The 24,425-nt window shown below is 41.0% G+C and overlaps 1 protein-coding gene across 1 annotated transcript in view; it reads left to right on the top strand.

Moving 5' to 3' along the window:
- Positions 1–24,425, top strand: part of PRKG1 (protein kinase cGMP-dependent 1) — a 458,834-nt gene that overhangs the window by 387,661 nt on the left and 46,748 nt on the right. Inside the window, exon 8 of the mRNA XM_026851989.1 lies at positions 1,663–1,737. Within this exon, the coding sequence (XP_026707790.1) occupies positions 1,663–1,737 (75 nt within the window). The remainder of the gene's footprint in view (positions 1–1,662; positions 1,738–24,425) is intronic.

Below are 24,425 nucleotides of genomic sequence, written 5' to 3'. Positions count from 1 at the left end.
TGCCTGAGCGAAGCATGGTCTGAACAGTCTCATTGCATGAGAGGCCAAAGGGAGCACGAAGTCACCCTGGTTAACCTCAGACATCGCAGGATATTGCATTTCCCACAGCTGCCTTCCACTCAGCCCGAATACATCAGGCTGCTGAATTCCGCTCGTTGTATTTTCACAAACAGCTGGGATTTGAAGCTTTTCTGTCACAGGTTTTTCATCGGTGGCTCATTATCCTATATAACGTCATGTGATCTGAAACCAAGTGATTTAGGGGAAAAAATGCAAATTATCTGCAAATTGTTACCTTATTAACGTGTCCTGTATTTTGTCCACCTGCTCAAACCTCCCAAAAGTCTTTCTTGAGAGAAGACCATATTAAATATTCTGTTCTTATTCCTAAATTCATAAATATGATTCTAAATGGTGATTTATTTTTTTTAATTTTTTCAACTTTTAAGTTCATTTTTTTTCAACTTCTTAATAGCCATTATTGTTCTTTGTCTCTATGTTTAGTGCCTCAGGAGTGCAATGAACAGATAGGAGCCAGAGGAACTGCAGGACTTTCATTTCCGAAGCTGTGACCTTAAGGCAGAGATTAGCCAAGACACCATAGTTTGCAGCAGTTCATCCTTTTAAATTAGATTCGCTCTTTTCTCATTTTGCATGTGGTTCTTGAAAAAAAAGAAAACCTATGTGTGACAGACACACTGGGAATAATGGAAATGCATAATAGGGAACTATGCTTTTCACCTGAAATACTTTCAATTATAGGTATCAGTTGATTTCAATTATTGAAAATTACTTACAATATTCCATTTTTATTTCTTATTTAGTCACTGGCACTGTGTAATATCACTACCAAAGACAAAACAGTAGTATATTAAAGTTTTCTTTCTCTGGAGTGTTGCTTGTTAGTTGATTAAATGACCATTAGGGCCACTTGTTTGAGTCACTCATGATATAAAAAGATTTTCTAATTCTTTTTCCGATATGTCTGTGCCCTTTGTGTCTCCCCTGGGATAGAGGATGATGTTAGAGGACAGGACCTGCAGCTTGCACAAAACACAGCTCAGCATCCCTAACATTTCACCCCGCCTTACTCAGTTTAACCCAATTTCCTCTCAAATGTCATTAAGCAGTTTGGCTTATGACAATTTGTTTGTGTTTCTGCCCTCACTTTCTTTTCCTTTTCTGCTTTTTCCTCTCATTTTATTTCTCTCTGCTGTGTTTTTGGTCACTGAGAAAGCTAAGATAAAGAAATAAAGATTATCCTTAACTCTGAAAGCAGAGAGGTTTCTAGCATTTCTGTTTGGAGGACAGGGTGGCACCTCACCATCATATTGACTTACCAGCCATATTTGACAGATTTACTCTAAAACTTATATTGGAGGGAAGGAAAACTTCAGCAGTAATTACAGGGGGTTCAGTCCCTAAAAAAGGTGGTTAAATAAGTTTGGATCCTCCTGGCGTTGGTTATTGCATTTCCAGCCCTTCTCCAGCATGACTGAGGCTGTGTTTCCCAGCAGATGCCCAGCTCTGGCCCCAGTTTGATCAGTTGAAGTCATGTCTGGCATCGAGGGATGGCCCCTGGTTGCTGCTGAAGAGCCACATTGACTTGCTTGGCTCCCAAATGGAGACTCTTCCTCTAAAAATGCCCCTTTATTTTTACAGCTCCTTCAAACATCTGATTGGCGGCCTAGATGATGTTTCCAATAAAGCCTATGAAGATGCAGAAGCAAAAGCAAAGTAAGTGTCTGCTCATTATGTTCAGCATACGTTCTTAACCTCATTTGTAATTGATGGTGCATCATTGTAATTAAAAAAACCAACCCTGTTTTTTTCTTAACACAACAGTATAAACCAGCCTAAAAACTAGTGAATTAGGTGTTTAATTTTTTCTCTGGATGAACCTCCTGCTGTCTCCCTGGCTCTCTCCATGGATATGGAGGTCTCCCACTGCCCAGAGCTGGGTGGTCCAAAGGTCTGTCTTAATCACAATATTTGAGTCCTCGGAAGTGTTAGATCTTCAAAAAATTCTCTTGAAATATTTTAAGGTGAGAAATCTTGGAAAGCTCTAGTAGTGATGGAAATTGTTGTTGAACACGATTTGTTTCTTTAGAGAACTCTGATCTTTCTCAGACTTTTCACAAAGTAAAAATGGGTTTTGAGACAAAGAATGGGAAATTGAGCTTGTCATTTTTGAATGAATACTAGAGCTGCCTTGATGTGAAGCAATATATTCATCCAAATACCTACCATAAATATCCATTCCTTTCAGAAGTGAACTGTAGTGTATTGAGGTTTTAAAATATTAAAAAAAACCAAAACAAAACAACACTCTTCATTCATTCTTGAACTACACTTTGTTTTTTTATAGGAAAACTTCGTTATGTCTGTGCTTTGATACTATACCAACAATAAAGCTTTTGAAGAGGAACATGTTCTGATTAGAGGGATACTGAATATAAGCCAATATGATTCAAAGGCAATAGTTGTTTAAAAGAAAACTGAAGTTGCTCTATACAAAATTAATTTACTATTCTAAAATAATTTTACTTTTTTTTTTTTTTATTGCCACGTTAAAGAAGGTGATAGGTGTTTTCTCAGTCAGATAGTGTGACTGTTAATCAGTGGTCGGCAGCTGTCTAAATTTAAGATTGCTCAAGTTATACATAGAAACTTCTCATTAAACCAGAGGGGTTTGAAATAGTGTATAACAAAGGTATTTGGCACTTCTGTGGAGAGAAAACGAGAAGCCCTAATTAGTTAGTTGATTAAAAATAACTTTTTGTTTGTTTGCTTCAGAAAGTAAATATTCACCCCAAGAAACTTAGTTTCTTTAAAAGTGGCTAATATTGCAAAGTGCCCACAAATAAAGATACTATTATCTTTTTTATCATCTTTGAGTGATATTTGAAATAAATTTTTAATCGTGTTTAACTTATTTTAAGGTACTACACGGGCACCCTAGAGTTGCATTTTAGTTTAGAATAATATTTCCCTGCCCCAAATCAAACATGTAAGTTTTCTTCTTCTCATGCTTAAGTTCCCTAAAATTCTTGTTGACTGAATTAAAAAGGCAGGAGGCTGCCAGCCTCTTTTACCAGCCCAGATAATAGGTATTTTGGGAACAGAATGTGAAGTCAAGTGGACACAGTGCTATAGCAGCAGATAACCATCTATAGATCTTATAGATAAATATATATTATTATATATATTATTACCAGCTGAAAATATGTCATTTTAATGCCAGTAGCAGCTTATGTAAAGCATTTTACAGTGTTGGAAAATTAACAAACAGCTTCAGAGAGATGGTCCCATGTACCTGTGCTATTATTATTTTAGATTTTTTTCTTGTGTTACTATTTGGGTTATATTGATTTTCATCTGAACAAAAGGGAAGAAAACATTGGTAACAAAACTGAGGATTTGGGGGTTTAGTAGTAACATGTTATTATCACAGAAGCTTTTATAAGGTTACACCACAACCCATTAGCACCAAGTAAAATTTGCAAATAGGACTTGCCATTCTTCATTTCATAGTCTGTCTTTTCACATCCATGATTTCAAGCTCTGTTATTAATAGAGCATCACATAGTAATTTATTATCATAGGAAATGTTTGTGTACGCAGATTGTATTGGAGGCTTTTTCAGGATGGTTCTGTGAGCTTTAGGGAAGGGCTTTCAGGATCCCTTGTGCATTAGGTGGGGGGACTGCAGTTTTGGACCTAATTTGAATAAACTCTTCATTTTGGGAACCAGTGGGCCAATGTTAACCTTAACATTTTTGAGCTTTTATTTTCTTTATTCCTCTGCTTTTCTTCTAATGCCAAGTATTTCATCCCAATGGAAGGGCAAAGTGAAGGATTCCTGGTGATGGAGGAATTATTCTCCAAAAGGATGAATCAATTAATTTTGATAGCAATATTTCTGGCTTAAAAGTCAGAGGCCTGTGCATGAGTCCCGTCACTTGAGACTGTATGTGACAGTGACATTATTGTCCTTTGCATATTGACATTTTGACTTTGAAAAAGCAGAAGGGATCAGTGCTGTCTTCCTGGAGAAACATTAAAAACCAGGAACACTCTTTCAAAAGATACGGAATTTGTTAGTCAAATACCATATTCATGTTTGCTCAACTCCTTGAAAGCAAGTACATGCCTTCAAAAAGATGAATAGAAGAGGAAAAAGCAGTAAAGTTACTTGGAGACTAAAGTGAGATGCATTGTAAGATGCTTCAGAAGGTTTTATTGCTCAAGAGCTATTGTTTCTATATCTCACAAGATAAAACTCCTCTGGGAGAAAAGTCTACTTGGCAGAAATTTTAACCTGGATTACTTTGCAAGCAGCTGTTAATTAGCTCCAGCTCGTTGTCCTTCAAGGGTTTATCTTTTCCATGGGGAAGTTTGTCAAAGGGAAGAACTCAACACATAAAGCACATTCGGGTTTGGTGAAGCTTTACACAACTTAAATCACATAAAAATTTTTTTTTCCTCTTTTTTTCCATCCTTGTAGCTAGCATCTCATTTTCAGTGCTTGTATGGCAGGTGGCAAAAGGATTTTGGATGGATAGAAATATTCTGCATACTCGTGCCTCACTGTGTATCAGGTGGATCAGGATGATCCACACAAAGGTCAGACATTCAGCAGATCTAACTGCACAAATTAAATACAAAGGACATCATTGTGAGACATCAGTACAGAGTGTCAGAGCCTGCTTTTGGCTGGTGTAGTGGCCACATTCAGGGCCAAAATGTGAACAGTGTAATATTTTCTTATCAGTTGCTGTTGGTTAAGAAATATGATCTGAAATTATATATATAAAAATGTCTACAAAATGGCAGCGTGTATTTTTGTATAAATCTACCATATCAAGGAGATGATTAAATTCCTGTTAATTTGTAGGCTCTTGTTCAGCTAAAACACAGTTTTAGACTACATCCAGTGCAGGATTCATGTTCCCAAAGCAGGACTTGGGCTGGAATTCATTAGCAGGTGGCACTGGTGGGGTTTTTTATCTCCACGCTGAGGTGTGACCCTGGGGTCACAGAGCTGGTAGCCCCATGCAGACATGACAGAGGATGTTAGGCAGAAATTACAGAGTCAGAAGATCTTTCCATGTATCCAACAGCCCTTCAGGTCTGAAAGGGCCGAACAACTTTTTGTTGAGTTTCTCTCTTGGCAGCGTGGTGTTTTCTCAGCCAAGCCTTGAGATATGGTTAGAGTTCTCCTAAGGCCTGGGAAAATGTTCTAGCAATCAAACTGTTGTAGACAGCTGAGCTACAACTTCCTACCCTTCGGCATGATTTGAAGGGAAAGAGCAAGCTCTTCTTAGCTCTTGAAGGCAAAGAAAATACATATCACCATTCAAAAATAGTTCAGCTGAGCAGGGAGGCTTCATGTACCACTAAATGAGGTGTCACGGGGAACCATGGCTTTAGGTATCTGCATACTGGCCGTGATGGTTGTAGGTGTCGGTTCTGCACGGGCACCTTTGGATTGTGTCCTAAATGCCTGACTCTTGTCCTGCAAGGGCAGCCAGGACATCCAACACAAGGCTGTGTCAGTGCTCCAGTGGGAGGGTGCCCAGGAGTCCCTGCCAAGCAGACCTCGAAGAAAGTTGTGTTCTTCGAGGGCTCTGGCCTTCCCTCAAGAAGACAGCTCTTTGTCTAGGAAAGTAATTGTGCACCTGTGTTGCTGAAAGCAGGGGAATTCAGCAGAGTTGTTCGTGTGCCCAAGCTGAGTCATCTTTGATGCTGCTTTGTGAGTTTCCTTAAAGTCAGGTGAATATAAAAATTATGGCTTTCATCTAAATGATTAAACCCTTTTTTATCATCATGATTACAGGGATCATCTTTATAACATGAGCTTACTCCAGCACCAGTCTTTACAACTAGTATCTTGCTACCCAAATAATACTGATTTTGGAGACACTTTTCCCTGGTTTTTGTAAGCTTGAGATTGACAGTTCTTCTTAATATGTTCAATCTCTTAAATCAGAAATCATTAATGTATCATCTGTGAGACTATATAATTAATATTCTACTCCTTGGATGTGTCCAGATGAATTAATAAATTCATCAACTAATGAATATTATAGTTACATCCTTACCAGAGAAAAGGTGAGGAGGAGAGGCAAACATTTAATTCAGATCATGTTCTGACAAAATGGGGGTTTCAGAACAGCACTCATCCCAGCGTCAGGCCTGGCCACATTGGTATTGGGGCATGAAGGAGATACCTATATAAGCAGGAGACCCATCTAGTGTAGATTACTTCCAAATAGAGCCACTATGGCAGCTCTCGTAAATCCAAGAGGAAACAGGTTGTTTCTACTGCAGTTGTTGGTGCCAAGTGAAGCGAGGGTTCAGCAAATACTGTTAGTTCCAGGCACACAAAACCCTTGTGCTGGCATCTTCCCCATCCAGAAACTCCCGAGGTCAATCACTGCACACTATTTTAACCACTCACAAGGTCATCAGATGAGGTCCCCTCTAGCTTGGTCCCACCTTCCCATGACATGGCTGCAGCGAGGGAGAGCCTCTGCTGTGGCGCAGAGGCAAGGACAGCAACAAAGTGACCCTGACCACCAAGCTGGGAAAGCTGGCAGCTGCCTGGGCTTTGCCCAGCCAAGGAGAGCCCATCCATTCTGATGACCAGGGTCCCTGAGCTCCTTTTCTCCCATCACATCTAGAATTTTCTGATGATGTTGATCTTCTGTGGCAGTGGGGCTTGAAATTAATACCCTGCTGAAGTCCAGACACTGGTGCCTTTATGCTGTTGCTCCAGGCTCTCTGCAGATGTAGGCTATTTTGATTGCACTTTTTGTTTGGTTTTTGTTTTTTTGGGTTTGGGTGTTTTTTTGTTTGGTTGGTTTTTTTTTTTCATTCCAGCTGCGTTGCAGCCCTGAAGAAATACATCCTGGTACTCACAGCCAAAATTGTCTCCTTTTCATAGTACTCAAGGAGGCAGGGACCTTTGTGTAGGTGTATAATGTCTTTTCCTTTCCTACCAGCTCTGGCCCCAAACACCCTTCATCTTTACGTGAGCTGTGTTTTAAAATAAAAGAGCTACATGAAAACCTTTTATTTTACTGGCCAGAGTCATGTCTTTTTTTTTCACTTTACACTGCCTCTCTCACTACATTTATTCATAGCAATTTATTGACTTTGTTTTGGTGCAGAGGGTGTTTATTAATATTTTTCAATTTTATATGCACACTTTGTACATACTTTTCCCCTCCCACCCTGGCTTTAAAGGTAAAATTGGCTTTATTCTAATGAGAATGGTACAGATACACCTTTATAGTTTGAGCAAGCAAGGTAGTATGATGGCCCTTCTCGTTTCCCTTCTTGTGCTAGTTACAAAATCGTACTATGTACTCCGATACCTTTTAGCCCTAAGTTTTCTGAAGATGCCAATTTAAGAAAAGTTTTCAGCTCCCAGCCATAAGAAAGTGCTTGTGTGCATGACTGAACTGAAGCCTGTGCCTGACATCTCCGTTGGCTGGTAGCTGGTGTGCAGGTGCCATCTGCTGTTGAAGGCTTCCCACGAGCTGTGTCCAAGTACTGTGTTTTGCAAGACAAAATCCCCATATCCCTCAGTCCGTCTAGTTTCTCCCTTGCCAGCATGTCTGCACATGAGACGTGTCTTCCAACTGGAACTTATCATCACCTGGGAGGAGCCCAGCTCTCGCACTCTTGACCCACTCAGAGATGTGAGAAGGACCTGTCAGGGGACTTGCTTCAGAAACACCCTCCTCATCTGGGCTAAGAGATATTTTAATGCACCTTGCATATAAAGACTGCTCTTTACTGATAACCTGATTATGCATTTGTCTGAAAGTGGTTGGCAGCAGTCTGGTCACACATGTTGGTGTGCCTGCAGTGTAAATACCTGCTCTTTGCTGGTTCATAGGTACAAGTTCTGGCCAACCAGTCCATAAACGTATTAGGACTGGAGCTGGCCCTTCAGCTCCAAAAAAATGGGCCACAGCACAGAGCAAAAACCAACTTATCTTAATGCAAACTCCTGTTTTGGTAAGATGGGAAAGCTTTGCACACAGATGCTGTGTCTGCAAGCACACTGGTACATGGTGGTTTTGACATCCTGCCAGTCCATGTGTTAGGAAAGGATGTTTTTTATTTCTTTATCATGTTTTCCTTTAGAAATATAGATAAGATAAGCCAAGAAAGATTTTAACCCCTGCCAAAAGGGAAATTTTCAGAGTTAAAAGTTCCAAAACGGGAGCTACCAATTGAAGAGAATGATTTAATTAAGGTCTGGCTTTCTGTTGAGCCCCAGATTTTGGAAACTTTGGCTGAAATAATTCACTGACACACGGAGTGCGATTAGATTAGTAATTTTTCTGCAAGAGAAAATGTCTTCTGGCTTACAACATTAGGAAGGTCTGGGCAGCATGAGATCTGTAATAATTGGCTCCATCTCCCTCTGTGTCGATTTTTTTCTGAATTAGGGACCATATGGGAAGTAGTTTTTGCTTTGGCTATCTGCAGTGCCAGACTTGGGGGAAAACCTCACGGGATGTGCAAAAGGGGGAAAAAAGCTTGTTAATTCTATAAAAAGCAGAGCTTGCAATAATTTATTTTAAGATGTGTAAATAATTAAAACAATTCTCCTATTTGGTGAGTACTGAGGAGAAATCATAACTGATCATTGATACCTGTCAAGTTTGTATGAGTTTTAATATCTTGCTCTTTAGAAAAACCAAGACTTTAGAGGCATTATTTGGCCTGTGATAGCAAGGGTTTTTTTCTTTCTGCTGGAGAATTTTGCTTATAACAGAGTTTAGTCTTAATTTGTAATTTCATCCTGAAGCCACGGGTAGTTTTTACCCAAGTCTGGCTATAGGATTTTCCCTACTGCTGTAATAAATAGGTGTTTACGTAGAAAATAAGATCTCAGAAATCATTTTAAAAGTCAAAAGCCCATCAAGAAAAAATGCAGTGTGATAGCCCTAAATGAAGGTAGTGGAGACTGCTAAATTATGACTTTCTTTTTTGAAGGTGAATTGCTATTTGCTTGCAGACTTGCATTACTCATGCAGAGATCTGCACTGGGTAGACTTTATGGCTGCTTTCCTCTTGAGAAAATGCACTGTGTAATGCACCGTGTCGCTCATGAGGGATATATTAAATTAGCTTTTAAAAACAGGTCATTTTTATTTAGGTAATAATCTATATGCTTTCCTCTTGCTAACTTGACCTTTTGATAGGATAATGGGCTGTGTCAGATGTCAGATGGAAGTGCTAGTGAAAAAAAATCAGTGCCTTTGAAGCAGGCTGATATTATAATACTTTACATTTGTTTTATAGAATTAGGGCCTGTATTGATGAAATAAAAGTGCAGCAGAAAGCTTTCTGACAATAATGTCTCATTCCAGAGGAAACAAAAATGTTGAGGTGAACGCATCCATGCAAGCGCTTGTCAGTTCCAGTTGAACATGGTAGTGCTTGATGGAAATGGAGGTCTGTGCATTAGAAATATTAACCATTCCTTTGGCATTTATCTAAATAATTTTTTGAGAAGATTCTGAGAATACTAATCCCAGTATGGTCACTTAGAACTTCACGCAGCACAGTCTTGGTAGTTTTAAAGAGAAACCTTGTCAAACTTTCTGTGAGGGAAATCTGTGAGGGACAAAGAGGAAAAGGTAGCATTAAAATATTTTTGCAGAGTTTCTGGGTCTGTACTTTTGGCCTCAAGCACATTTTTGAGCTGTTCTGAAGATTTGTCTAAATAGCTTTGTAAGGATTATGCCACTGGAAGAGGGGCTATTTCTGTCCTGCTTTCATCTTCTGGCTTAAATAACAGAGAGGCACTTGAATGGAGTCAAATATATTATAAATAAAACTCAGGGATCCTTCTACTATAGGGAGCTACTGATTTTTGGAACTGCTGGAAATAGTTGTGGGATCATTTGTGGCTTTTCCAGTGCCAGAGTTGCCTGCTAGACCAAATGTCCTTGGTTGTACCTCACCAACTCCTACGAGATCCACCAGGAGTAGGGTCAGACCTCACTTTTATGTGCAAGTGTTGGTAAAGGAAAGAAAGAAGGAAATGTAGAGCCAGTGAGAGCTGAAGGGTGAGTATGTGGATGGTGCTGGCACCTGGGGAAGTTTGGGGAGGAAGAGATTTGGGCTTCAGGAGAGAAGCACGAAGGGAGGACATGAAGGAGCACTGTCTCCCTGCTGCTGCATTGTCTTGTCAGAGCTCGGAAAGGTGTTGCCAGGTAAAGAGGTTTCTTCCTATTCCCCAAGAAAATTCCCAGGCCAGGATGTGATGGGAATAGCTCCAAAGTTTTGAAATGTTGGTGTATGCAGTTGGTTAAACATCAGGGAGAGGGGACAGAGAGGAGGGTGGAGGTCCATAGTTAAAGATTAGTGAATATTAATTGTTTTCCCCAAGAAAGTTAGTAAGAGTGGTATCTAAAAAGTGCATAGCAAATTCAGTTGACCCCTGAACAGTAATTGTGTCAAATTTGAAGATGAAATTCAATCACCGAACTGTGAAATGCAAGAAATTTAATCCCGCTCTAAGTGAAAATCTCAGTGCAGCCTTAACTCTGAAGTTACTGCTGACAGCTCCATCCCACCAGCAGCTGATCCACCGAAACAAACCTGTTTTTCTTGTTTCCCTTCTTCCATGTAAAAAATAATCACTTTTCCTGAAGGCTCAGATTAATTTCCATATATAGCTTACAGTCTAAATGTAGTCCACATTAAACTCAGGATTTCTACCCACACCTCATCCTTACCTAGTGAGCACGAGCAGTGTTAGACCACTGCAATATTGGCAGTGTAGTGCCACCTATATTGCCAGCACTCAACTGCAAGACTCGCTTATTTTGATTTCTCTTAATTTTGGCAAACATTAAGGACTAAATCAAAGGCAGCCACAAGACGCTGTAGAAGAAGAGTAAATGATACTGCCAAGATGGGTCTCTGTCTTCACTGCTGCTAGCAGCCAGCTAAGGGACCCACATGCTGCAACACTCCCCTCTTTGGGTGCAACAGAAAGGTGACAGCCTGACTCTACAAGAACTTTCTAGTGCCAAGTAAATGAGGTTTATTTAAAAACCCTTGATGCTTACAATATTTTTGATGGATCCTGAGAAACTGCTACTATATGATAACATAATTATTTTTTCCATTTGCTTGTTTGCAGCACTTAGGGCATCCCAAACCCCACAGCTGGGTAGTGCACTTATTTATCCTGACTATGCTGGGCTCCACTTACATTGATTTGTCCTTGGTTGCATTTGCTGTATTTTCTCAGTGCCTGACTGAATACTCTCTTAAATGATTTGAGAAGTGCTGAGCTCTAATCTTTATATCATCTGAAAAAAAAACAACCCACCAACCCAAACCCGTTTTCATGATTTAACTGATCTCACAGCTTTTACATAGGTATAGCAAGATAAAACATCAAAAATATAGATAACATGAAATTTTGAATATGTGAGAAAGCTCAGTGTCTGTAAAACTTTAAAGAGAAGATGAAAGTCTGATCTTGCCAGTTATATCAGACATTAATGTAAAACTATCTGGAGGTTTATAATAGGGCTATTGTACTCAAATTTCTGATGTAAGTTGAAAGGACCTCATTCACAGCTGTATTTAATATTCATTTTAGTAATGGGTATGAAGTGTTTCTAGCTCTCTCTGCTCAGCGTACCATCACATGCAGACATTTTGCACTCTGTCTTTAATATCTCTTAGGTTTTTTACTTCATTTTTAGGTATGATTGACAGGTTCTTCTACAGAAGACATCAAATAACATGATGTGTTGACAGCAAAGCAAGGGATTAGCTTGATACAGTGGGGCTCAAAATTGCAATTGCAATTTGTTTGGCTGTTGATGATCTGCTGTGAATAACTGTGCTGTACCTCCACCCAAACCCATCGCGCTACAAATGCATGTGCAGATCCTTGTACTGATCTTAGTCTCGGATTAAATCATAAACTTTGCCAGACTTTGGTGCATTCCCTAATCTGTTATGCCTTAAGAAGATACTTTCTAATAAAGGTGTATTTCTCACACACTGCGATTTTAATGGATAGCTATTCCTTATTTCACTTGGAGGCTGTTTCTTTGCAGAAGTGATATCATTCATCTTGGATGGTAAAATGTAATTCTTATTGCTTGAAATTATTTTAGAAGCCACTAATCTAAAACGGACTGGCCTCAGGCCAGTAAACGGCTGTGACTCTTTTAACATTCAGGGAAATTGCCAGGGAGTCCCTACACAGATGCTGGTTTTGAAAAAGAAAAAAAACAAAAGAAAAAAAACAAAAAAACCCCAAAAAAAACACCAAAAAACAAACAAAAAAAAAAAAACAAAAACAAAAAACAAAACACAAAGCTAACTACTTGGCTGCTTTGAAACATTAGCCATCTCCTTAAATTCCCCTGGTTTCCTAGTTTGCTTTCTGATTTCATATACTTAGGCAAATCAATGCCTTAAGTTTAGCCTAGAAAGATGTTTTGCAATCCCATTATCACCTCCACTGCTTCCAAATAAGCTATTTTAATAACTATGCAATAGCTGAATTGTTATATTTTGCATCTGAGTCAGATTTGGACATGAAAATGTTTGTTAAGAGTTGAGCCTGTGCTTAGTGAAGGCATGACCTCCTGCTTGTGAAAAATAGCATATCAAGGACAAAATACAGATCCAAAGTTCATGTCTCAGGAAAGTGAGACCTGCATGGGATTACTGCTGCTTCAAATGTGCCCTTGCTAAGTATCGAAGCTGACATTTAGAAAAAAAAATAAATTACTTTCATCTTTTATTACCGCAGCCTTTGTAAAGGGTAGAGTCCTGAAAGACTGAGTACTAGGAACAGCCTTCTGCCAGTCCTGGACCACGCTCAGCACCTCACAAACTCCCCTCTAAAATTAAATTTAATCAAATGGTTTTCTTCCAGTCAGCTAAAATAAAACCCTGGTAACCTAAACTTCATTTAAGTGAACTTGTTGAATGCAGGAGCAAAGTTAAGAGTATTTTCTCTTGTTTCTATTGCTCTTGGAAATGGAAAAAATATTCAGACTTATCAGGAGAGAAATAGAATGTATAAAGACTGGGACCAAGGAGTCCTGTACCTTCCCTTGACTATTGTGTTGCATAAGGGTTGGTGCTGGTTTCAGATGAGGACATATACAGAGGTAGTAGTCTCTCGAGTGAAGGGTCCTTTTATAGTGAGTCTCTTTGAATGGCTTCAAGCATTTTGTAGGATTGTTTTGAGCATGGATGGGGGGAAGAAATTCAAACGTTTGTTTGACATGCAGCATCTCCCATGCTGTTTAATAGAGGAACCAAACATTAAAAAGCTGAGCTCTTGGTGTGCCAGGGGCCATATCACTCAAGAAGTCAACCGGAGTCACTGATAATGAATTCCCCTTTCAAGTCAGTGAATGTTGGATGCCGGTTTGACTTGGGGAAAAAAAATCATGCTCACCTGAGATATTTTAAAGTTTTTTTCTAATTTTCCACAAGTTTTCATAGAATCATAGAATGGTTTGGGTTGGAAGGGACCTTAAAGACCATCTAGTCCCAACCCCCTGCCATGAGCAGGGACACCTTCCACCAGCCCAGGTTGCCCAAAGCCCCGTCCAACCTGGCCTTGAGCCCTGCCAGGGAGGGGGCAGCCACAGCTTCTCTGGGCAACCTGTGCCAGGGCCTCACCTCCCTCACAGGGAAGAATTTCTTTCTTATCCTTATATCTAGTCTGAATCTCTCCTCTTTCAGTTTAAAACCATTGCCCCTCATCCTATCCCTACACCCCCTGATCAAGGGTGTCCCCCCCCTTTCCTGCAGCCCCTTTCAGCCCTGGGGGCCGCTCTAAGGTCTCCCCGCAGCCTTCTCTTCTCCAGCTGAACCCCCCAACTCTCTCAGCCTGTCCTCACAGGGGGGGCTCCAGCCCCTGAGCATCTTCATGGCCTCCTCTGGACCCACTGAAGCAGGTCCATGTCCCTCTTATGTTGAGGAGCCCTGAGATGGACAAAGTACTGCAGAAGGGTCTCATAAGAGCAGAGTAGAGGGGGACAATCACCTCCCTTGACCTGCTGGCCACACTTCTCTTGATGCATCCCAGGATATCATTGGCCTTCTGGGCTGTGAGTGCATGTTGTTGGCTCATAGTCGGTTTTCCATCCCATATCCTTCTCCACAGGGCTACTCTCTCATTGCCCACCCTGTATTTGTGCTTTGGATTGCCTTGATCCATGTGCAGGACCTTGCACTTGGCCTTGTTGAACTTCATGAGATTTGCTTTCAAGCTTGTCCTTCTGGATGACACATCCCTTTCCTCCAGCATGTCAACTGCACCACACAGCTTGGTGTTGCTGAACTTGCTGAGGCTGCACTTGATCCCACTGTCCATGTTGCCCACAAAGATGTTAAACAGTGCTGGTCCCAACACTGACCCTCGAGGAACACCACTCGTCACTGCTCTTCTCTTGGACATCAAGATGTTGACCACAACTCTTGAGTGTGACCATCCAGCCTATTCCTTATCCATCCATCAAATCCAAAATCTGTCAAATCATTTTAGTGGATGGAAGTGCTTAGAAGATGAACATTGTCAGAAGAGGGCATAATTTCTACTGCTGGGGCTCAGGAGAGGCTTATTTGTGTCACTCCTTCCAAGGCGGCACAACGAGGGTGTTCAGAAATAAACAGTAATGGGATATTTGTATATGGCTGCTTGAAAGTGTCTTTAGAAAAAAATTACTACAGTCATATATATTCAATCATATTTTATTATGGACTTCTAAACTATTCAGAGCTTGAAATTATAGTCACATTAGTATCTCCTATTTTCAGTGATGATGTGAAGAACTGTTTTATGATGGGAAGAAACCTGCTATCATATTGGCAGTTCACTGGGACAATCACATTCATAATTTTCACAAGGTCTTGTATCTTTAATAAATTGCTCGATTTTTTAAGCTAGCTCTTTTAAAAAAAAAGTAATCCAGGAATGTGTTCAAAATGCATCAACTTCTTCAAAAGCATAAGGAAAGCATCTGGACTGGGCTTTACTCAGAAAAACATTTTTACAATGGAAGAAGCTTTTTAGAGAACGTCAATCTTTATGCCAATATTAACTAAAATTATGAAGTCCACCTTGCAAACTCCTAATCCCCCATGAAATTAGTGCTTGTTGCTCCATTCCTGCAATGCAAAGCGCTAGTGTCAATAGGTGAAAACCACTAGCTGTTTGGGGTGATTGGGGGACTCAGGATCAAACCTGGGACCAGGATTAAACCTGCAGATGAGAAGGTATTTTGCTTGCTCCAGAAATGAATAATCTAGAAAGCAACTCTATTACAGAAAGTGGTATCAACCTGTTAATAGCATTCAATGACTTCCGTCCTTAAGACTTAGATGCCCTTTATTTATTTGATAAGGTGCAGCATTATCTGCCTTTTTCATTAGAAAGGATCCCATACCCAGTGCCTGTTTGTCATATTTATACATCTAATAAAATGTAACACTGCCAGCTTAGACCTGTTCATTTGTATTTTATGCTTTCTCTCTTTACTCTCAGTTTCTATGGGAACCTGGGTTTTACAGCAATAGAGAATAAAGCGATGAAGGGAGGTCTTCAAAAACATAACTCTTGTTTGCTGAACTGCTAGCATGGTTAACAGGCACAAACGTGCTTAGAGCCAAACTGGGAAGGGAAAAATCAAGGCAATAAGAGAAAGTTGTTGGTAATTGAGTTTCCGCCTTCAAGAAACATCTTGATTGGGTGCTTTTATGCTTTTTGCTTTGAAAATTCATGTATGATACTTAAAAGTTAGGTTTACATTTTCTGAGGAGCAGACAACAATTTGCATTGCTTGCCTTTATGGCTAAATTAGTGCAAAGTGCTCCACTGCAAGTGAAAATTAAAACCCCCTCTCCTTTGGTGTCGTGGTTTAACCCTGCAGGCAGATAAACACCACACAGCCGCTTGCTCACTCCCCCCCCACTCAGTGGGATGGGGAAGAGAATTGGGAAGAAAAAAGTAAAATTTGTGGGTTGAGATAAAGACAGTTTAATAGGACTGAAAATGAAAGGGGAAAAAATAACAATAGTAATAATGATAAAATTATTAGAATACACAAGTGATGCACAATGCAGTTTCTCCCTACGCACTGAGCAATGCCCAGCCAGTTACCGAGCAGTGCCCCCCCCGCCCCCAGGCAGCTTCCCCCCTACTTTATATACTGGGCGTGATGCCATACGGTCTGGGGTGTCCCTGAGGTCAGTCGGGGTCAGCTGTCCCCACTGTGCCCCCTCCCAGCTTCTTGTGCACCCCAGCCTGCTCGCTGGAGGGTGGGGTGAGGAGCACAAAAGGCCTTGGCTCTGTGTAAACACAACTTAGCAACAACTACAACATCAGTGTGTTATCTACTTCATTCTCACACTGAATCCAAACACAACACTGTACCAGGTACTAGGAAAAAAATTAACTCTATCCTAGCTGAAACCAAGACGTTTTGGTATAATTAATTAGAGCTCATGAGTTGGAATTGTGATATTCATGTAGAGTTCCATGCATTTTGCAAAGAAACATACTCCAGTTCATATATGACAGTATATCGTTTTGTATCTGTTGCTTCAGTCTCTGTTGGTAAATCGAGGTGAGTAACGCAGGTGAGCTGAAATAATTGGTAGGAAATAATTAGAAAAACCTCCTTCAGGACATTTCCTGCAATCCCGCTGTATGTGTATGAATTCCTCACGAGGTGTTTGCATTTCAATTTAACTTGGAAGAATATAAATGTAATGCTTTGAATGTAGATTGTCTAAGGCTATGCTAAGAATGTAAAGATAAATTTTACATCTTTCAATAGGTCTGGATTTAAAAAGCAGTGGATTTGGCAAACTTTGCAAGGATAGACACAAAAGAAGGCCTTTGAAACAGTGAGGTTTGGTAGGGCTAATAACAGTAACACTCACAAGTAGTTCCTGAAACATGTCATTCATTGGGTTTAATGTTCATGTTCATCAAGGTGGATGTTCACAGCTGTGTTCCTGAATATCTAGAAATGTCTATCAGCAGCAAGATACTCCTTGCAGAATCAGCTGAAACAGGGGCATCCTTTGGGATACTAAATACTATTATTTTTTGGGCTATTTTTTGTCTCACAAATGCTTATCTTTAAGGCCAAGCAGGCCTGTTCAAGACCATCTGGTCTCTAGGCTTTCTCCAGAACCCATGTTTCTGTGCAGGTTGATGTGGCAATCACCTTGAGATAACCCTGCTCTTGACAGATGGCTTTTCTTCTCACTTCTGCCTTCCTTGAAGTACTTTTGAGTTGGTATTGCTGAGTTAGGTTTAGAAAGGTGTAGTGTGAAATGAACCTGTGTGCCTTCCCCTGCTCCCACTGTTTGGCTCTAGAAGGAACAGGGTAGCTAAAAAACTTTAACTTCGCAGTAGTGTTGAACAGCACCATGAATAACCCTAGGCAAGTTGCTTTTCTCTGTCCTTTGGCTTCCTGATCTGAAAAACAGCATTTAAGATCTACTAATCCAAGGTACCACAGCAGAGATTGATATTGATATTGTTATATTCTCTCCATCATCCCATGTTACAACTTCAGGATATGTCTCAATGTTTATGCTTCCCTGACACTTTGTTCTTGCAGTAAAGTGATTTTAAACTTACCTTTGAAAATAATGCTCAAAAGGGGAGTGGTAAGCACTTTGACCTCAGTGTCAGCACAACATCTAGAAATAGTTTTTCACCCACGCCAGCAAGTTGGGTTTATGGGTCTTTATTTTCAGGCTTGTCTTCACAGTTGGTCTTACCATATACGCCAGGGATAACATACATTTGCGCCAGGGAAAGTTCAGACTAGATATTAGGAAGCATTTCTTTACAGAATGGGTTGTGAGGCGTTGGAATGGGCTGCCCAGGGAGGTGCTGGAGTCCCCATCCCTGGAAGTGTTCAGGAGTAGGGTTGATTTGGAGCTTAAGGATATGCTGTAGGTGGGAACTGTACTAGGAGAACGGTTGGACTAGGTGATCTCCAGGGTCCTTTCCAACCTAGATGATTCTATGATATGATTCTATATATAGGCCCTATCTCCTAGCCATGAAATTGCTTTTGCAGTCTTTATCAAAGATGGGAGCACATGGGCCAAACTCTTGTTCAAACATTTTTTTTTTTTTTTTTTCAATGAGAGAAATTCAATTCTCCTCTTCTCCTGGGCAAATATGTGTTACTTAATTCTGTTAATTCCCTGTATTATACAGGCATGACTTTCTGTCCTTGGTATTGTGGTCCTCTGCACCCTTCTGAAACATCCTTTTGTTCTTTGAAGTGTCTTTTAATTGTTCCAAAAGAAGAGAATAAATAAAATAACAAGTAGATTCACTTCCCTTCTGCTCCATAGATAGTTATAGGGCTTTATGTTCTGTAGATATTTGTCAGGGTAAACAATAGTGTAGCAGCCTGGCCTTTCTGGTGGTGCACATCCCCATGGTGAGAGAGTACTGAGCTCATGGCAGAACCCTGTGATCCCCAGAAAGAGGTCTCTTCCCACGCCCGCTGAAGGCTTTAGACCTCTGCAGTGGCCTATAGGTTAGAATGACATTAACAACTTCATAAAGGTTTACTAATGACGTAGTCCATTCAGTTAAAACAACTAAGTTGGTTATGGATTCTTGGTATACCCTTCCCAAAACTGCCAGGGTGCCAGGAGAACCTCAGAGGAACAGAGGGGCTTTTGACTGGTGATGAGCTTTTTGAGCTTGAGAGGTTGGGGAAGAGTAGCTTGCTAGTATCTGCTGGGGGCTAGGATATTCCTGAGGGTCTCAGAGGGGCTCCACTGGGTGTAAAAGACTTTCATCTAGTAGGATTGGTAAATCTGACCTGCCACTTTGTAACGTCATAGCTCAGATCAGTAGGTGGCAGAGCAGAGATTGTAGTACCCACTGAGGACCCAGGTGGCAGATTTAGACCCGTGGTTGTGAGAACTCCTGAAATGAGATCTGGACTCAATGGCAGGCAGCCCCTTGACCCCTGTAACAACCACAGGATCTCTGCTCCAGCCCCCGCAGGAAGAGCTGGAGGAGGAAAGCTGCAATGATCTCAAACTTCTGCCCTTGAATTCAGAGAGGTCACCTGCTGTGCACTGCCTGATCTTTTGATCTACCGAGCACCTGGCCTTTTGGTTTATGGGCGAAACATAATCCCTCCAGTTCATCGCTACTGACTCCCACGTACATCCGAATGCAGGATACCAGAGCCCGGGGCTCCCTCACTCCTTTCCAAAGCTGGGCAGCAGCAGTCAGAGTGGCATCTCTCCTGGTCTCCTTAGGCTTTGGGTTTCCCCCAGGTGACTTATATCTGCAGTTGTCCTAAGTAGGCACCTAAAATCAATCAGTGCTCTTGGGGAGTATCCCAATCATATCGGGATGCTTCCAAGCACAGACAAGCTGAAGGAGGCTACTCAGATTACAGGTGTCTTTGGCAACTGTCTTACCCCTCAGTTCAGCCATAATGAAGAACTGATGTAAAAGCTAAGGACCAAATGAAAAATATCATAGAAAGGATGGGTTGATGCTGCTACAGCCCGGTGGTATCAGCAGCAATAATGAAACTACAAACATAAAGATGACATAGCAGGAAACACGGAGCTGCCAGAACAAAGACACAGGATTAATGTGGGAATAATATCTGTTCAAGAAGATGCAGCTACCAAAAAGGCCCCCATTTCCTCTGCCTTGGAGACTGTAAAAGAAACGAGTGGTGCATAGACCTGATGTTTGAGAGCCAATATTTTTAGGTCCTAAGGATTGAAAGGGAACAGCTCCAGTCAACATTTCACTACTTTTTGGGAGGGCAGCCTGCACTGTGCTGCAGGTGAATAGAAAAGATACATAGTAGGTAGAGAAATCAAGAGAAATATAGGAGTAATGTAGAGTATTAGAGCAGCTAAGCAGGAAAAAAAATAGCAGGGAAGGCAAGTGTGCAGGGGAGGCAGAGAGGGCAGCATAGACTCAGCACCAGCGGCTGCTGTGGGGGTTGGAGGCTCTGGGAGAAAAGCCTTTTGTCACAGCCTTCCAGCTGAAATAGGCTTGTTCTTCCCTCTGTGAACCCAGAGGAGGGGTTTGGCCCATTTGGAGCCCCAGCAGTTTTGGGAATACCGTGACTGCTGTCAAAGAGGCTATTGCAGGTCTTGCATGGCCTTGCACAGAAAACATTGAAACACACTCTACTGGAAAGTAAACAAACAAAACACATATTTTTATACCGTATTAAGATAAAACACTGCTATCTCTTTAAAAAGGAGATTTTTATTTAGCCCTGATGAATGTAGACATTCCTAATCCCCATGTATCACTCACAAACAAGTTCTGACCCTTCCTGGCTTGGCTGGTATTAATCAGGAGTTGGCAGCATTCGAGTGCTTGACAATAAAATTTCACAAAATTGCACTTTTTTTGGTGCGTAGCTGAGTTCAGGCCTTTTCTAATTCATTTTCAAGCAAAGGGAAGCTAATTTGAAACCACCACTGCTAATTCCAGGAAAAGAAGTCATTAAGTCTCTTTTGGGAGTTTCGAGTGACAGCATATCCATTAGCGGAGGGTAAAGCAGGAACATGATCTTTATCAGTTATCAGAAACCATTGGTTTTTCTATATAGTTCTTCCTCAGAAGTCACTATTTACCTTTTGATTAAGTATTATTTTATCACATTAAAAACTAAGTGTTACTGAGTCTCTCCATCCTCTTGGTGAGCAGCAGTTAGAATGTTGTTTATTAAAGATGCTGAAAGAGGGAGGAGAAAAACCAGATCATTAAAGGGAGTGTGTGATCCTCTTGGAGAACAAAAATGGACTTTTGAAAAGTTTTTCTGTATAGACTGACCAGTGGGTAATATTGGAAAAGTGTTTGCAGTGAAATTCTTGCTGTGATCTGAGCTTTGTATCCTATCATGGAGTAGAGGGGATCATCCCTTTGTGACTGCTTAGGTTTCTGTTGGTAAAAGCAGCTCTGGGCATCCCCGTGCCACAAAGATACTTAAGAGTTTAATGAGAAAAACATGGATTTATTACAATAATAGAAATGGTGGTGCAGTCCTTCAAGGCTGTGAGCCAAGGAGAGTGCTAAGCAATGTTTCCTGGTCCCGAAGCCCATATTATGGAGCTTCTCATGAGGTTCATGACCACCAGGATCATTTTGGTGTGCAAAACGCTGCTCCTTCATGTAACACCTTTACAGTAGTTCCTGCAAACCCATCTCGAGACTCAAGAGGCTACAAGTGTATTCAAGGAAATATCACTACATGCTTGCTCTGCTCCTCCATGTTTCCTCATGGCTGTTCTCTGAGCAAAATGCACCTTTGACCTGACCCCAGACATCCCACAGGTGATCTGTTCTTGAATAAGTCTTCTAGTGTATGTTCATTTTACAGATAAGGAAACTGATATGGAGAGATTAAGCTAATTAACCAGAAGTCAGAAAAACCAGGGGAGCTGGCACTGTCCTACTCTCTCCTGTCTTCAGTTCTCAGATGTAAATATGGCAGAGGAGGAGACAGGGTGGAAGAAGTTTCATCTCCAGAATTATTTCCTGTTTAATGAGCTAACATAGGGTCATTATAGCAAATAGCAAGAAAATGTTGACATTTTTGGTTTCAGTTGTCAAACAAATAGTCTGTAAAACTTAGGTACTTAAACGCAGAGAATTCCTTATGGCAGACCATGTCCAGGATTACCCCACATATTAAGCATTTAGATAGATCCACAAAATAAGATTTTAGTGAAGTAGTATCTCCCTTTATTAAGTAAATTTTGAAAATGCATAAGCATTTTTCAGGCCCAAGAGTCCCAGTTTGCTCATTATTCATGCAGAGGCATTTCCCTTTGTCCAAACCTATTGCCTTTCTTCGGGTGTTTCCCAGCAGTGCTCTGTCTGTACCAGCATGGACTGAAGGAACAGAAGTACCAGACGCTGTAGGTTTGTATAAAGGCAGGCTGGTTTCTGCTCCTTTCCTAGTAATCCCTCCCAGTCAGCCTGTCTTCTTGACCTTGTCTGATCGCTGACCTGATGCTTTCATGGGACCGTTATAAACTCTTGAGGGAGAACAGTCATCTTAGACCCTGTCTTTTGGCATTAGTAGTTTGGGTTATTTTTGTTGTGGGTATCAGTTCATCTTTGTTTCATTTAATCTGACACTTTATTGGCAAGTCACTGAATCTGTTAATGTCCTTCTGCAGCTCTTCATGGTTCATCCTGGGTTTTCTTCTACTCTTAAGGTCAACAGAAAACTGGGTGCTCCAACTATTGAACCTTCAGGCATATGAATTTTAAATCTATCAAACAGCACAGGTCTCAGCACAGCACCCTGCAGGTGGTGGACCTCCACTCTCTGAAGCAGGTGTTTCTCCACGAGAAGACCTTTCCTTTTCTCTCCTGGCAGCTTCACGTCTTTAATTGCCTTTGCTGGGGAATCTTCTGAGCTGCCTTTTGGAAACCAAATAAACTCTGTCAAGCAGACCAATCTTATGCATGACCCCTTCAATAACTCTGATATTTCCCTATGGAAGACAGTATATCAGTGTTTTTCTGATCTTGATGATAATTTTCGCTAATAAAGATGATAAAAGCCATAGCTCCCCAGGTCAGCTCTGCAGGACTTTAGAAATATTTTTATTGCCTCCTGGAGAAGCAGTGAGGATGTTAACCTGCTGGTCAGCACATATGTACACGCTTCCAGTATATTTGTGGTACCTATAGGGAAGGTAGGTGGGGAAAATAGGGGACCTTGGAATACTACGGGTAATGCAGAGAGCCGAGGCAAAGGGGCACTGGGAGGGGGAGGTATTGATATGGGGACAAACTGGGTATATTTTTGTTGCTTTATTAAAATAATGGCATTCATTTGAAAAAAAAAAAATGGTGCTGCTTATAAAAGCAGGATAGAAACAAAAGTCTGTAAGTGTAAAGAATGTCTCCTGAAGGCAAGGCAATGTCTCCTTGCTAAAGCTGGTTTAAGTGTGTGTGTGTGTGTGGCAATGAGCTGAAGGGTTGCCTGCAGAAACGTGGGATATTCCTGCCCTCCAGTGGAAGTATGGGAAAGTGCCTCTCAGAACTTGTCTCAGCTGGAAAATGAATGGGACCCCAAGAAGGGATACTATGAAACTTCCAGGGAACTCACTGCTTTTGATCCGATGTCCCCTGCGTTACCATTGGTGTTTCTCAGCAAAACCCCTTGGTCCTCTCAAGGATCACCTGCCCATACATGCTGGTATGCCCACTGTTACCTTTACTCAACTAAATTTTCCAAATCTGGGGCACCGTACCAAGTACATGATGTGTAGCCAGTGACATTTCATCATTTTAATATGGGAGCACAGCTTGGAGGTGTGTTTTGGGGATCACTCAACCATGCAAGTCGTGTTCAGCTCCATGACCCCTTCTCTGAAATAATCTGAGTACATGGGAGGTGTGTTGGGAAATATTTTCCTCCATTAGAAAAGGGACAAATGAACTGCTGTGATGTGATGAGGACTCTTGAGCCTTCCAGCTTGATTGTTTTCCCACAATGAGACAACTTGAACTGTTCAAGCCAAGGAGTTATGTGCAGTAGAAAAACTTGAGGGTTAGGGTGGTTTGTTTGGTTCCTTTTTTTTTTTTTTTTTGTCTCTTACTAATTAGCACATAATATTCAAATGTTCACAAAGCACTTAGTAGTTTTCTCATGTGGTGAATTTAGGATTAGCATCAGTGAATAAGTGAGAACTATGCTTTTTCTTCATGTTAGCTGCCATGTGTTAAATAAATGTCTGATAAAAACTTTTCTTTTATCTAGTCAAGACAAGTCGTAAGATTGAACAGCTCATCTCTCACCATGTACAACACAAACAGGCTTCCAGATCAGGCACCAGGCACTGTGAAACAGAACTCTGTTTTTTTAAATGTTATTACACATTACAAGTAGGGGCCTTGAGTTTCTCAATTTATTGCAGTTACATAGAGATACATTGGAAGTGCTAATCAAGGACTGGTCTCACTGTGTGAAGATGTAGCTAACCCTCTATTGTGACTCTGACCGTGCCCAACAGCAGGTATCTAGGAAGGAGAATAAGAGCAAAAAAATGCTTACTGATTTGTGATTCACCAGTCTCCAGTGACTGGGGACTTGGGGACTTCATGCATATAGGTGCTGTTGATATATTTAGTAGTCTTCTGTGGTTTTGTTTTTTTTCCCTTGAATCTGCTTACCCGCACACCAAAGTTTTGGACCTTTGTCATCTCCTGTCTGAGTTGTCTTGTTCCCAGGAGGAAGCCCCTAATGCAGTCATTCCTACAACAGGAAGCAATCAAGACCTGTACTCCTTACCATCACACTTCTTGGTACCTTTCCCAATTCTACTCTGTAGGTTTTGAGAGGAGGGGGGGG

This window comes from Athene cunicularia (genome assembly GCF_003259725.1).
Source record: "Athene cunicularia isolate RWA chromosome 6 unlocalized genomic scaffold, athCun1 chr6_part2, whole genome shotgun sequence".
Lineage (NCBI taxonomy): Eukaryota > Metazoa > Chordata > Aves > Strigiformes > Strigidae > Athene > Athene cunicularia.
The sequence above is the reverse complement of the archived record's forward strand: the minus strand, read 5'-3'. Positions and strand labels throughout refer to the sequence as shown.